The sequence below is a fragment of the Mustela nigripes genome, chromosome 2, assembly GCF_022355385.1.
Source record: "Mustela nigripes isolate SB6536 chromosome 2, MUSNIG.SB6536, whole genome shotgun sequence".
NCBI lineage: Eukaryota > Metazoa > Chordata > Mammalia > Carnivora > Mustelidae > Mustela > Mustela nigripes.
This window is the reverse complement of record NC_081558.1, coordinates 74,604,200-74,618,831: the sequence shown is the minus strand read 5'-3', so window position 1 is coordinate 74,618,831 and position 14,632 is coordinate 74,604,200. Positions and strand designations below refer to the sequence as shown.

At 40.1% G+C, this 14,632-nt stretch overlaps 1 protein-coding gene across 1 annotated transcript in view; it reads left to right on the top strand.

The window, feature by feature from the left end:
• LOC132010476 (uncharacterized) overlaps positions 1 to 14,632 on the top strand; it is a 556,343-nt gene that overhangs the window by 518,321 nt on the left and 23,390 nt on the right. The window contains exon 4 of the mRNA XM_059388320.1: positions 5,701 to 5,874. Within this exon, the coding sequence (XP_059244303.1) occupies positions 5,701 to 5,874 (174 nt within the window). The remainder of the gene's footprint in view (positions 1 to 5,700; positions 5,875 to 14,632) is intronic.

The window sequence follows — 14,632 nt, the reverse complement described above, 5'->3', positions numbered from 1 at the left end:
GTTAGATTTTCTCTGGCATTGCTCTCAGAGGGTAGACCAAGAAGGGAAAAGATAGCAGAACTCAGACTAGCCAATTATGAGGTCTAGAAAATTAGGACTTTTAGATCATTGGGCTTCAGCTTTATGAGACATTTCTATCCTCCACATCCATGGAAAATTCAGAATCAAATTAAGGCCTTTTGGAGCCTTATATTTCACTTCAATTGAAATATAAGAAAGACATAAAATGGGCCCCTGGGTGGCTCAGTTGGTTAAGTGGCTGCCTTACACTCAGATCACGATCTCCCTGTCCTGTGTTTTAGTCCTGCATTGGGTTGGGCGGGGGGTCAGTGGGGGGTCCCTACTCAGCAGAGAGCCTGCTTCTCCCTTCCCCTCTGCCTGCCACTTCCCCTGCTTGTGTGCGCGCTCTCTCTCTCAAATAAATAAAGATCTTAAGAAAGAAAGAAAGACATAAAATGCACAGATCTCAAGTGTTCACGTTTGATGAGTTCTGGCAAATTCATTCACGTAATGAATGCATTCACGTAATGACCACCCAAAATAAGATGGCTAACATTTCCATTACCCCAGAAAATTACCTCATTCCCCTTTCTAATCAATTCTTCTTCATCCCAACCCCCAACAATCACTTTCTTATTTCTATTGTTCTATGTTTTCCTTCCTTTGAACTTAATAATTGAAGTCGCACATATCTATTCTTTGATTCCTGGTCTTTCTTTATTTGGCATGATCTTCAGACTTATCCATGTAGTTGTATATATCAGAATTTTGTTCTATTTATTATTGAGTAGTATCCCATTATATGAAAGCACTTTCTTTTTTTTAAACCATTCTCCTCTTGATAGACATTTGAATAAGTTCCAGATTGGGACTATTATGCATAAGGCTACTAGGCACATTCTTATACAATATTTTTGCATAAATCTATTTTCCTTTGGGTAAATAGGGATAGAATTACAAGGTCATAAGTAGAAATAGGCTTAATTTTATCAGAAACCACCAAGCAGAGGACATATAGTTTTACCCTGACAATGTATGAAGTTCCAGGTCCTCCGTAACCTCACCAACATTTAGTGTTGTCAACAGTTTTAGTTTTAGCTACTTGCCTGGATATAAACCGGTATCTTCTTATAGCTTTATTTTATATTTTCCTAATGACCACTGATTTTGAGCACCTCTTCACCATGCTTACTGGCCATCTCAGTATTTTCTTTCATGCATTGTCCTTTCAAATCCTTAACAGTAGTGTAGTCAAGCCAATTTGACCAATATTTTTGAGCCCTTTGCTCTCAGTCATGCAAAAGGAAAATTCAAGTGTCTGGGGTTCTATGACAGATATAAAGAATTTCAGGGGGAGCCTGGGTGGTTCAATCTTTAAGAGTCTGCCTTTGGCTCAGGTCATGATCCCAGGGTTCAGGGTTCGAGCCCCACATCAGGTTCCCTGCTCAGCAGGAACCCTGCTTCTCCCACTCCTACTCTCCTTGTTTGTGTTCCCTCTCTCACTGTGTATCTCTCTGTCAAATAAATAAATAAATAAATAATCAATCTAAAAAAAAAAAAAAGAATTTCAGGAAGGGGTGCTTGGGTGGCTTAGTCAGTTAAGCTCAGGTCATTATGCTGGGATCCTGGGATCGAGCCCCACATTGGGCTCCCTGCTCAGCAGGGTGGCTGATAGTCCTTCTCCCTGTGCCTCTGCCCCTCCACCCATTTGTGTTCTCTCTCTCTTTCTCAAATAAATAAATAAAATTTTTAAAGATTAAAAAAAAGAAGAAGTTCAGGGAATCATCCACCTAACATTGATGCTATCAATGCTCTGCCCATACTTTCTCGGCACTTACTTTCTCAGAGCATTTTAACAGTCCCATGGTACTCTCTACATCAGAACTTTCTTTTGGTGAGGCAGAACAGCTATGCCTGTGCCAGGGAATAATGCTCTCAGTAGTAGACCTCAACCAATGATGAATGGGAATCAGGTTAAATACCCCAGCTTCTTTGAACTTCCGATAAGGTAACTCTGAAACATGTTCTGCACTGTCTCCCATAGCCTCCCAATGGAATTGGTTCTCCATAGTGATAAATTACTCAGTGATGCAAATGAATTGTCTCATCCTTTCTCTGTCACATTTCCTAATCTCCTACTTATTTTCTCTAGAATCACTTCAAAATGAACTACTTATACTCAAGTTCTTGCATGTTCTTCTGAAGAAATACAATTGAGACACCTGTTCCCAAAGATGTGTGTTGAGACATGCGACTTGTTGTGTGACAGACTAATCAGGGGATTTGATGAGTTCTACTCATGAAGTCATGGTATTGATTTTCTGGGTACCACACAAATGAAAGAGCCAGAAGAATGTGAAAGAAAACCTGTAATGTCACTGTAATGTCAGTGTCAGTGTCAGTAGAAGCAAAAGTCCCTTTGGGTTGGTCAACAGAAATACGTTTTCCAGAAAAGGTAGAGTTTGGTAGGGTCAAGTGAACTAAGAGCAGGGGAGTACATTCTAGGAAGTAGATAGGTGTGACAGACATAAATCTTGTTCAGAGTAACAATCTATCTGGAGCTTGAGACTATATAGAAAGGAATAAAAAATAAGCCTTGCATTATTGGTTAGGGTTGGAAAGAATGTTCAAGGAGACTAGGAATTTTGGATTTTGTCTCAGAGGTAATGGAGAACTACTGGACATTTTTCATTAGAGAGTAACACCATAAAAGCAAGTTTCTAGGAAAACTAATCTGATGTCATTGTGTAGAGTGAATTGAGGCTTAAGGTAGAAGGTTGTTGATATAGTTTTAGTGACTTAGATAGAAACTGATAAAATCCTAGAACTGGGTACTCATAATGGGAATGGAAAGGACAGCATCAATTCAAGACCCACTGAAGAGAGTCAATAGAATTTGGTGGCACTAGATAACGGGCTGGAGGACAAATAAATGAGGCACAGGCATTCTAAAAGATCAATGCAGTCACTTTCAAAATAATGCCATAATATTAGCAGAAATAAAGAAATTGTGGGGAGGTGAAATTTTACAGTAACACAATACACTCATTTAATTTTATACACAGTAACTTAAACTTTTGTTCCATTTGTGGTGATTGATAATTATACATCCATATCCAGCAGATATTTTAAGATTTGGGACTGGAATTTAGAAGAGAATACATACTATTAAATTACATCAGAGAGTCATCTTCTTAGAATTAATACTTAAAGCTTTGACCATGAATAAGATCACAAAGGAGGAAAGTTAAAAGAATGAATAGCACAGAGCTGAAAATTAAGCCCTGGCAAAAGACCTCATTTGGGGAAAGCAAATAGAAAGATAAGGACGCAGGTGAGACAGGAAGGTAGAGTCAGAAGGGTCAAGGAGTCAGAGGGAAAGATGATTGCAGTGATAAGGAGATAAACACTTTCAGAGCCTTCCAAGGGCAAGGGAGATAAAGACTCCTTGAGCTGCGAAAAAGGCAATACAGCAATACCCGATCTTGACCTCATTAGACTCTCAGCTAGGTTGGAGAGCTGAAATTTACATATAGTGGGAACAATACAAAACAATGCAATCACAGACTGAAGTGTTTGAGCCACACTGGGAGGGCTGTGTGAGAGTAGGAAGGCAAGGGAATGGGAACTGGGACCAAGTATGAAGTGTAGTTCGAATGTGAGGTTTGTAAAGGAGGGACCAAAAAGAATTTGAAGAGGAAGACCACCATGAATAAAATCATTGAGGAGAGCCTAAAGCAATGTGGGAATGTAATTAAACCAAGAGATGAGTGCATACACAATTTCCAAGAATGTTAAGGTCCAGGAGCTGATCTAAATGTGAAAACTGATAAAGGAACTAACCACGTTTGGTCTTGAAGGAGCAAGCCAGAGAACCTACGGAGCTAGTGAGGGTGATTAATGTTAGTAACCACAGATGCAGAGCCGAAAGCCAAGATACTTTCAGGGCCAATGATAGTTTTGTGGGTGAGCTTGTTACTCTTTGAAGTGATAGTATATATCACACATATAACGTGTGATAGTATATATCACACATATAATATATAAATATGGAGCTTCTATACTTAGGACCATGTACAAAAATCTCCCCCCCCTTTTTTTTTAGATTTTTATTTATTTATTTGAGAGAGAGAAAGAGCAAGCATGAGCAGGGAAAGGGCAGAGGGAGAGGGAGAATCTGACAAACCCACGGAGCAGGAAGCCCATCCCAGGACCCTGGGATCATGACCTGAGCAGAAGGCAGATGCTCAACTGACTGAGCCACCCAGGTGCCCCACCCAAATCCCAATTTTATAGAAGTCTGCTATTGCTTCTCTAACACAGGTTTGTCCTAGGGTGGTAGGCAGCAGGGTCTACCTTCGCATTGCTGGACCTGCACATACCATTGAATTATTGAACACTTGGAGAGGAGGGTACACATGGTTAGTTAGCATGAGGATGAGAGTAGAGACAGAGGGTCGGAAAAAAAAAAACAAAAAAAAAAACTTGTCTACGTCAACAAGGCTGTGTTCTCTAGTTTGGAGTTTAAGTATTTTAAGTTGCTTACCAGTGAATCACTGGTTTATCTTTTCTCTTCCCTTTCCAAGTATCTTGAGGCTATTGTGAGAGAAATAGCCTTGCCTAGAACCTTCCAGTTGCTGAGACCCTTGTTTTCTTTCAGTTACTCCAAGATGCCCAAACTTGTCTTCAGAAAAGTCATTCCTCTAAGTATCTAATGATATCAAAATCTAGCCTAATGGGGAACACAATCTCAGGTAGAAGTTTCTTCCCACTAGGTTTCCTGAATATAATGGCAATGAGATTAGCGCATTTTCCTAGTGATTGAGTTGGCATATGCCCATGGATTTATAAATAGAATTTATTGTGGAAGTTGCTGTACTACTTGGGTAAGTAGCTATTGCAATTTGATGATAGAAAGTTATTCTCTGAAAAGAAACTATTATATGTCTTATATGTCGTGGCCATCTGAAAACAAAGAAGATACAAGTGAGTTTTGTTTTCAGTTCATTCTACCCTATATACAGTTATGAACAACCATGTATATTTAACATTTGGCAAGTTAATCGATATTTTCCTATTTCTCTATTTTAAAATACATGGGTACGGCTGGTTGAGGGTAAATGACGGTTTCAAATCCTTCATCATTATGCTGCCGTTAGGTAGTAGAATGGTGACATATGACCAGGTTTCTGTGATGCCTCCCACAGGAAAGCAATAGTATTCATGGAATTTGAAGACTATTTAGAGTTAGGGACTAATCTGTGCCTTAGTCCCATCCTCATAAAGTAAGATTTTCGTTTATTGCATTCAGATGAGATCGACGGTGAATTTCTAGGGTGAACACTGTGATAAGAGAACGTGTATGCAAAATCAACCGTATCCCCACTGTTGTCACCACTAAAACATACCTCATTTCCAGAGGATGGGGTTGCATGTTGCAACTGGGAAAAAAAAAATAATCAGTAAGATCCATTTCAATGAACCTTTGTGTTTTGTGATCCAGTTAAAATTCTAACAGTGAGAAAATACTTTTCTCCTAGTCAGTACAGTATTTAATGCCTCCCCTTAAGGAATCAGCCATTTGCCTTAACCAGCCAAGACCTGTGGCACAGTCCTACAAGAAAGTGCCTACTGCTATATATAGCTGACTTGGGTTTTATGCAGAGCTGTCTTTACATTGCATTTCTTTCTTCTTGATAGTCTAGCTCCACAGTGAGAGCCTATCAAACTAGTAAGTCCCGAGTGACCATGAGCCCTGGCTTCAGCTCTCAGTGGAACAGCAGCCAACCAGCCTGGAACACATACTCCTTTCCAAGAGCAAGCTTGCACTATCAGTCCCATGCCAGCTATGCCTACTGTACTGGACACCCTGCTGTAAGTACCCCCATTTTTCTGTATTTAGCATATTGGATACTTCATACAGGTACCTCTTGAACCCAGAGTTGGTATCTCTGAATTAACTGGGCAATTTTTTCCAATGCTGTAATTCTTCTAAGGGGAGAATATGCTGCTGTTGAGTAAAAGAGATGAGTGGTAGAGAACATCTTATGTGCTTAAATGACAGATGTTTGGATGATCTTTGCTGAAAATTCATGTTACATTTATAGATATTTCTGAGTGAAACAGGTTGGTGGAAGTTCTGGAATGACGTTCCTGTAGAGGTTGGATGTTTGTACATCTATGGCTTTGTTTTTTGGCTCCCTTCTGGCTGTTGTTCATGACTTTAGTTGGTTGATTTTGCACTGGGAGAGGATGTCTTTCACAAAATGGCATGGAGGAGTCAATGGCATCTATATGCCCCCACTTCTGTCATTGGTCTTGGTGATATAGTTTAAACAAATATGAACATACAGGTATACATTCATCAGTAGGGTATTTTCCAGTTACTACTACACAGAATCTGAGCTTGTTGCCATAGATGACTCAAAGGGCATGATAAAGAAGCCTTTGGTGGGGAGAAATAAATTTATGGAATTTGAGAACCTTTTCGAATAAGGTACCTGTTTCTGCCATTATGGTTTTCTGTGTCTCCATCCAATCCTCATCAACTAAGATTTTTGTTATCATAAATTATACTTGTATGCTTGGGAAAGTTGTTAATTAGTAAACCTTTGTTTACTGCTAAAAATTCAGATGTAAGACTTGGGTAATGAGAGACCTTTGAGAGGGAGTCATGCATGCTTCTCATAGTAACTCACCGAATTGTCAGTAACTATAATTGCGGGTTCTCCAGCCATTCTGAAGGTCTACTGTGGATGTCTGCACTTGGGCTATCCTGTTTGCATTTCAAAGTTATGAAATAATAAAGTGTCCTGAGCTTCTAAATTGAGAGAATGTATTTCAAATATCATGTCATGAAGTCACTTAAAAGAAGATTCAAGGAATCCACTCAGAATGTAAATTGGCATAACTTTGTTAAAAGGTGATTTGGAAACAATGATCAAAATTTAAATTGTATATACCTTTGCCTCAATAATTAAACTTTTGGCACTTGATGGGACATGTACAGGGATGAATGCGTTAGGGCAATGTAGCCCCATTTTTGAAATTAGTTGGAAAAGGAATAGCCTAAATAGCCCTCATTAACTTTTAGCAAAAATGTATGAAGCATTATTAGACACGCATTATTTTTCAGCATCCTTCTAGGCAAAGAGGCCTTGCTGTCACGAAGGTCCCTTTCTAGGAAACAGAGAAGCTTGCAATTACCTAACTAAACATATGAATAAGTAAAAATAGGCAAACAAATAAAATATAGAGTGGTATTAGATGTTGCACAAAGACTCAGAATAGGTTGAAATGATAAAGAATAACCGAGTGGCTTTTTGAGTTGTAGAGTCAGCTATGTCCTGAACTGGGAAGATGGGTTTTATCTGAGATCTGAATAAAAAAGAGACGTAACTATGGATAGTTCAAGGTGAAGAGCGTTCCAGGGAAGGGACAATGTGAAGGTCCTGAGGTGGGAATGAACTTGAATGTTCATCATATACACAGAGGGAAAGCCAGTGTTCCTGGAGCTTAGTTAGAAGAGAACAGAGGGAGACAGGTTAGAGAGAAAAGCAGAGACCAGAGTATGTAGCACTTTGTAATCCAGAATAAGAAGTTTGTGTTTTATTTAAATACAATGGGCCATTGGAGTATTTTAAGCAAGAAATTATATGACACAATTTAATTGTTTTAGAATTCACTTGGGCTGCTGGGTGAAAAAATCCTGGTAGAGGAACAAGAAGGAAATCTGGGAGTCAAATTAGATTTTACACACACACACACACACACACACACACACACACACACACACGCACGCATGTATCTATGTGATTACTTCTATAGAATGCAACTGAAGTTCTGCAGTAAGGGAAAGATTAACTTTTTCTTGTATATCCTTTGATCTATTTGATGTTCAAAATATGTGCAACTTGTTTTCATAATAAAAAGCAAGTTTCATGTGTTTGGCAATAAAACTTCCTTCAGTAACCAGTTCCATAGTTAAAATGTCTCATTATCTTTTCCCTTCAGTCATTATTTGTCGAGCTAGATTATGACAAATTATAATTTAATGAAATACTCCAAATCATATTCTTATTGGCTTCAAGGTCATGTAAAGGTAGCTGATATTTATTGAGCTCTGAATATTTTCTAAGTTCTGCACTGGCCAACTTTATATGTGTTATATAGGTATGCATGTTCAAAATAGCCCTAGGTGGTAGGTACTATTATTATCACCATTTCAAAGATTAGTGAAGTGAAGCTCAGAAAAATTGAGAATCTTGCCCAGAGTTATGCAGCTAGTAGTGAGACCTGAGAGTCAAACCTTGGCTATTTAGCCTCTAACCAGTATTCTCATTCACTCTATTATAGTGTTCCTTCCATTGAGTCCCCATGTCTTTATTTACATGCTGAGGACAGTGATTATACCCCTGATAGAACTCTTTGCTATCATATAATTTAAATGTACATGTTACTCTTCAGAGAAGAACTTGTATGTGTTAAACACTCCATTTTAGTTTTGGGGGGAGGAATAAAGAATAGGTGTGGCCCTGTTTTGGAAACCACTGGAATCACTGCAGGAAGTCTAGCTACTTTTTGTGCTTTAAAATCCAGAAACAGACGGACACCTGGGTGGCTCAGTCAGTTAAGCATCTGCCTTCAGCTTGGGTCAAGATCTTGGAGTACAGGGATAGAGCCAGGCATCTGGGTCCCTGCTCAGCAGGGAGTCTGTTTCTCCCTCAGCCTCTCTCCCTGCTCCTGCTCTCTCTATTTCTCTCTCACTCTCTCTCTTTCTCAAATAAATACACAAAATCTTTAAAAAATATATATATAATCCAGAAACCTACTTTCTTTTGTCACACCACCATGAGTAAAGTGAGCCAGATGTGGAAAGTAGAAGCAAAAGACTAGAAAATTCTTTAAAAAAATTTGTCATGCCTGTTGTACTTCTGATTTAAAAGACACTCTAAGGAAAGAACCTAGATGTCCATCAACAGATGAATGGATCAAGAAGATGTGGTATATATACACAATGGAATACTATGCAGCCATCAAAAGAAATGAAATCTTGCCATTTGCAACAACATGGATGGAACTAGAGCGTATCATGCTTAGCGAAATAAGTCAAGCAGAGAAAGACAACTATCATATGATCTCCCTGATATGAGGAAGTGGTGATGCAACATGGAGGCTTAAGTGGGTAGAAGAAGAATAAATGAAACAAGATGGGATTGGGAGGGAGACAAACCATAAGTGACTCTTAATCTCACAAAACAAACTGAGGGTTGCCGGGGGAGGGGGTTTGGGAGAAGGGGGTGGGATTATGGACATTGGGGAGGGTATGTGATTTGGTGAGTGCTGTGAAGTGTGTAAACCTGGTGATTCACAGACCTGTACCCCTGGGGAAAATATATGTTTATAAAAAATAAAAAATTAAAAAAAAAAAAAAGACACTCTAAGGATCAATGTTAAGGCCTACTTGACATTCTTCCATTATTTCTCCCATCCCTGATCAGATGGCTTTAAACTCTTGACTCTAAGAACAGGAACCATTTAACTCTTCTATCATCTTTTTTTTGTTTGTTTTAAAGATTAAATTTATCTATTTATTTGAAGCACACGGGGAGGGGGGAGCACAAGCACGCAGACCAGCAGGCAGAGGGAAAGGGAGAAACAGGCTCCCACTGAGCAGAGGGCCTGACATGGGGCTCGAACCCAGGACTCTGGGATCATGACCCGAGCTGAAGGCAGACACTTAACTGACTTAGCCACCCAGGTGCCCCAACTCTTCTACCATCTTGAAAAAGGAGCTGTATCATCTGAAAATGAATCAGAGGTTCTGTACAGGGTCACTGAGAACTGGGTTATAGTGACAACATCCAGAAATGTTGAATCCCTCATACTTTTTACTTAGGTTCATATTGCAAGCCAAAGAACTAGACAGATACTTTAGGCTCCAAAAAGTGAGAGTAGATTCCATAGTCATGCAGTGTAAGGTCCAACGAGGTTTTGTGGTAAAAACCACAGAAACATTTCTTGTCCGAATAAATTGCCAGTGATTTTCTTGAGTCATATAATTTAGTAGCCTTTAATGAAGCTATAAATGCTCAGCCTGCCTGGTGAAATTCTGGCCCTTTCCTCTGAGTTACTAGTTTGATTGAAGATTTCCAGGTCTCTAGCTGATTTCCTGGGGTTCAAGGGTGTCTGTCAGCCAATGTGATGTTTGCATAGTTAGTAGATGTGATTCAGGTAGCTCCCCTTCTTTTCCATTCCCTTGCTACTGAGGAATCCCGATACCCCATGAGTGCCTGGTTAGTTAACTTGAAATTAGCAGCCTGTTGAATTTCAGAATACAGTCTGGCTTCTCCCTGACCGAGGAGGGACATCCTCAGAGTCCCGTTGTATATCACTGTATTAGTTTCCTATGACTGCTGTAACAAATGCCCACAAACTGAGGGGCTTAAAACAATACACATTTACTCTTTTACATTTCTAGAGGTTGGAAAGTCTGAAATGGGTTTCACTGAACTGAGCTCAAGGTGTCAAAAGGGCATCCAGTGGAGAATCTGTTTCTTGCCTTTTCTAGCTTCTGGAGCTACCTTCCTTGCATACTTTGGTTCATGGGCCCTTTCTCATCTTCAAGGCCAGAAGCAAAGCATCTTCAACTCTATTTCTGCTCTATCTTCACACGGTCTTCTCTGTAGTCACTTCTCCCTCTGCCTCTCATACTTATAAGGACACTTGTGGTTACATTTAAGAGCCCACCCACAAAATCCAGGATAATTTTCCCGTCTGAAGATCCTTAACTTGATGACATCTGCGAAGTTCCTTTTGCCATATAACACCTACGGGTTCCTTGGATTAGGCTGTGGATATCTGGGTGGGTTATTTATTACTCAGCCCAGCACAATCATAATATCCAGTGACTGATGGCTACCTTCTGAGCCATTAGGTAATTATTTAGAGCTTCCTGAAATGGATGGACCTTCTCACTGAGGAACATAATGTGAGAGGTGTTCTTTGAGTGATAGAGGACTGAGATGGGTACCCTATCACAGTTCAGAATTCACATTCACTAACATGCTTCATTTTTCTGAGACCCACTGTTTTTCTCCTTCTAAAATGAGGTGATAACTATCCCCTTGATAATCATTCCAATACATATGTTAAAAGAAAATGTGAATACAAGGTTATTAAAACTCTACTAATGTTTGATCCACTGCACTAGCAAGTGAAGAAATCATGCAAATGAAGAAACTGTGTCCAGGCATCTAGGATGGTCTCTTAAATGTTGGATGTAAAATGGTAAAATGTAATGTTCAAATATTCAAGTAATACAGTCATATATCTAATAATATAAGTCAAATATTGAATAGATCATACTCTTTTTATTATCTCAGGAAGTGAATGATATATCATGTAAATTTCTTATCTAGTGGTATTATTTGTAATCCATTTCATTCATAAAATCATTCTAATAATTTCCAGATAGTATATTGACTGGTGTGCTGGTTTTGATCATTCATTCAATACTTTTGTCAGCATTATTATTAAATGATAATTCTGTTTGCTCCCTGACTTGATGTGGGGAATTACATCACAATGCCCACCACTCCCTATGGATTGATAACCATTAAGCGATCACATTAGTCATAAAAGAAGGGGATCATCGGTTGCCCTTTGTAATTGCTCTCTACTCTCCCTGCACCTGCTCCTCACTTGTACCTTTTTCTTCTTACCTGAAATGATGTTATCATTTGTGTGATGCCAGGGAGATGCAGAGAGGGAGGCAGGGAAGTGGGAAAAGAGGAAAGTAGATGGCGATGATCTGATCTTCACTGTTGAGGCCAGGAGCCTGCATATTGTTTTCTTTTCCTCTAGTGAGGAAGCACAGTCGGCTTCCGTGGCCCCGCTGAGGCTAATCAGGAGACCACTTGTGCCAACCATGAGTCTGTGACCAGGAAGAGCCCAGTTCCTAATAGAGACAAAGGAGAAGGGGCTGAAGAAAAGAAGACATAAAGAGCATGAAAAAAATAGAAGTGTGCTGAGAGGTTGGTGCTGACTGGAGGTAGTGGAAGCTTCTAGACCCTGTCTCTCTTTCAATAAGAGAGCAGTCAGGCAAAGGAGGAAGAGTGTGGAGCTTGGCACAAGACAGAGGGTAGAGACGCAGCACCGTCTTGCTAGAGGACTCTCTGTGTTTATCCTTGTATAAGTTTCCCGGAGAGTCCCTCTCTGGAAACTTGTTTACAAAGCACAGGGCGGGCGCCTGGGTGGCTCAGTGGGTTAAAGCCTCTGCCTTTGGCTCAGGTCATGGTCCCAGGGTCCTGTGATCGAGCCCCACATCCGGCTCTCTGCTCAGCGGGAAGCCTGCTTCCTCCTCCTCTCCCTCTCTCTCTGCCTGCCTCTCCACGAACTTGAGATCTCTGTCTCTTTCAAATAAATAAATAAATAAAATCTTAGGGGCGCCTGGGTGGCTCAGTGGATTAAAGCCTCTGCCTTCAGCTTGGGTCATGATCCCATGTTCCTGGGATCAAGCCCAGTATCGGGCTCTTTGCTCTGCAGGGAGCCTGCTTTCTCCTCTCTGCCTGCCTCTCTGCCTACTCGTGATCCCTGTCTGTCAAATAAATAAAATCTTTAAAAAACAAAAAACAAAAACAAAGCACAGGGCCAGCTGCCTTCCTTTAGGAGTTAAGTTGTCAAACAAAACAAAGGTCTCAAAAACCTGTCAGAGAGGACTTTATCCCACAATGAAGGCATTTGCTGTCTATGCCCATGACAACTGTATGTCCATGACACCCAGTCACCTTGCTATCTGCTTCCTGAACCCAGACCCTACTTCTCCCCACGGGGAAGGACAGGCATTTCTTTTGGAAGCCTGAAGGAGACATTTGAAGAAGTGGGAAGTCTCATTTCTTCTAGATAAGGATATCTATGCTTCACTGGTACCCGTCAACTTTGGAAATAAATGGCAAGTTCTTCGTAGCAGATTCCCAAGCTCTGTGTCCAATACCCATTCCACAAGGAGGTCTTAGAATCACAGTTTGCCTGCTTGTGGTTTCTGAAATGAAACACAAATGCTAGAATTTAGATTATTGATGATTTTGATTGGTTATTCCAATTATTGTTACTCTATTTACTAGCATGTACGGTGATGTTTCAGTACTTTGGCAACTGGTATGGCTGGATGCTAGCTTAATGATAGATCTATACAAATTTGGGGGCTATGGAAAACTTTTGAAGGAATACCGAAAATGAGCAGTTTTCAGTAAAATGATGACCAGATCTTTAGCTTCCATGAAGTCTCTATTGTAAACTGATTCCCTTGGTAGCTTACTAAGGTTCTAATTGCTAGGATCACTTTATATCCTGGTTTTCCTGGTTTATGCTTATTTCTTAGAATAGTTAATAGTGTCCCTTTTTATTGTCAAAAAATGTTCAACATTAGAGAATATATGGTATCTCTACCACATCCCCCTACAAAAGAAAGCATATTCCTTGCACATAAATCTTACTTTGGTCTATTGCCTCAGGGTGTGGAAACTTCCCAGGGGGGTGCCAACAAAGGAGACGCCCCATGTAATGATTAATCAGGCACCGTAAACCATGGGGCTTCCAGACTTTCCCAGCTGTACATATATCTGTGTGCTAAGGCAGAAGAATACTGTATCCTGGTCTGGAACTTGCAACCACTACAATTATTTAAACTCAGAACCAAATTTTTAGATAACCTAGAAATGCGAAAGAGAGTACGTAATCTTTCAAAATTGTTCCAGGATCATGTGAACAGCATTTGAAGACCACTACTTGATCGTAATTTTTTTCCTAAACTTTTTTTTTTTTTCATACCGTGGAGCCCACTTACTGTGAAAGAAGCTGCTCATGGCTCAGAAATCTGGTTGCCCCAATTCTTGCCCACATTCTCCAAAGGCCAAGAGATTATGTATCTATGCATATCTTTATTTATTTATTTATTTATTTTTAAGATTTTATTTATTTATTTGTCAGAGAGAGAGACCACAAGGAAGGAGAGCAGCAGGTAGAGGGAGAGGAAGAAGTAGGCTCCCCACTGAGCAAGGAGCCCAATGTGGGGCTCGGTCCCAGGACCGTGGAATCATGACCTGAGCTGAAGGCAGACAGTTAACAGACTGAGCCACCCAGATGCCTCTATCTCTGCACATCTGTGTCTCTTTCACATTATATCAATTCTAAGGCTGTCACCCCCCTTCACCCCACCACACACATACACTCTCTCCTCTAAGACTAAATAGACAAAGCAGATAACATTACGATTATTGAAGTCGGGTAAAGAACATTATCACTTGGGTTTCTTTTGCTGCAGAAAACAAAGTATCTAACTACTAACAATGGCTTCAAAAAGATAGATGAAAATTAACCATCTTAATAAAAAGTCTAGGGTAGAGGTGCAAAATTTATATTTGCCAATATGGCTGCAATAATACCACCCTTTCCACCCATAATTTTCTGCAGTTTGACGTTGCCATTCTTCCACCTTCCTCTTCCGTCTGCCTAATGTTTGTGACTCACTTCACAAAGTGGTGGAAGTGGTGCTGTATGACTTCCAGATCAAGGTCAGAAAAGGTCATGTAGCTTCTAGCTGGCTTTTTTGAAAGCCCTTTCTAACCCCAGC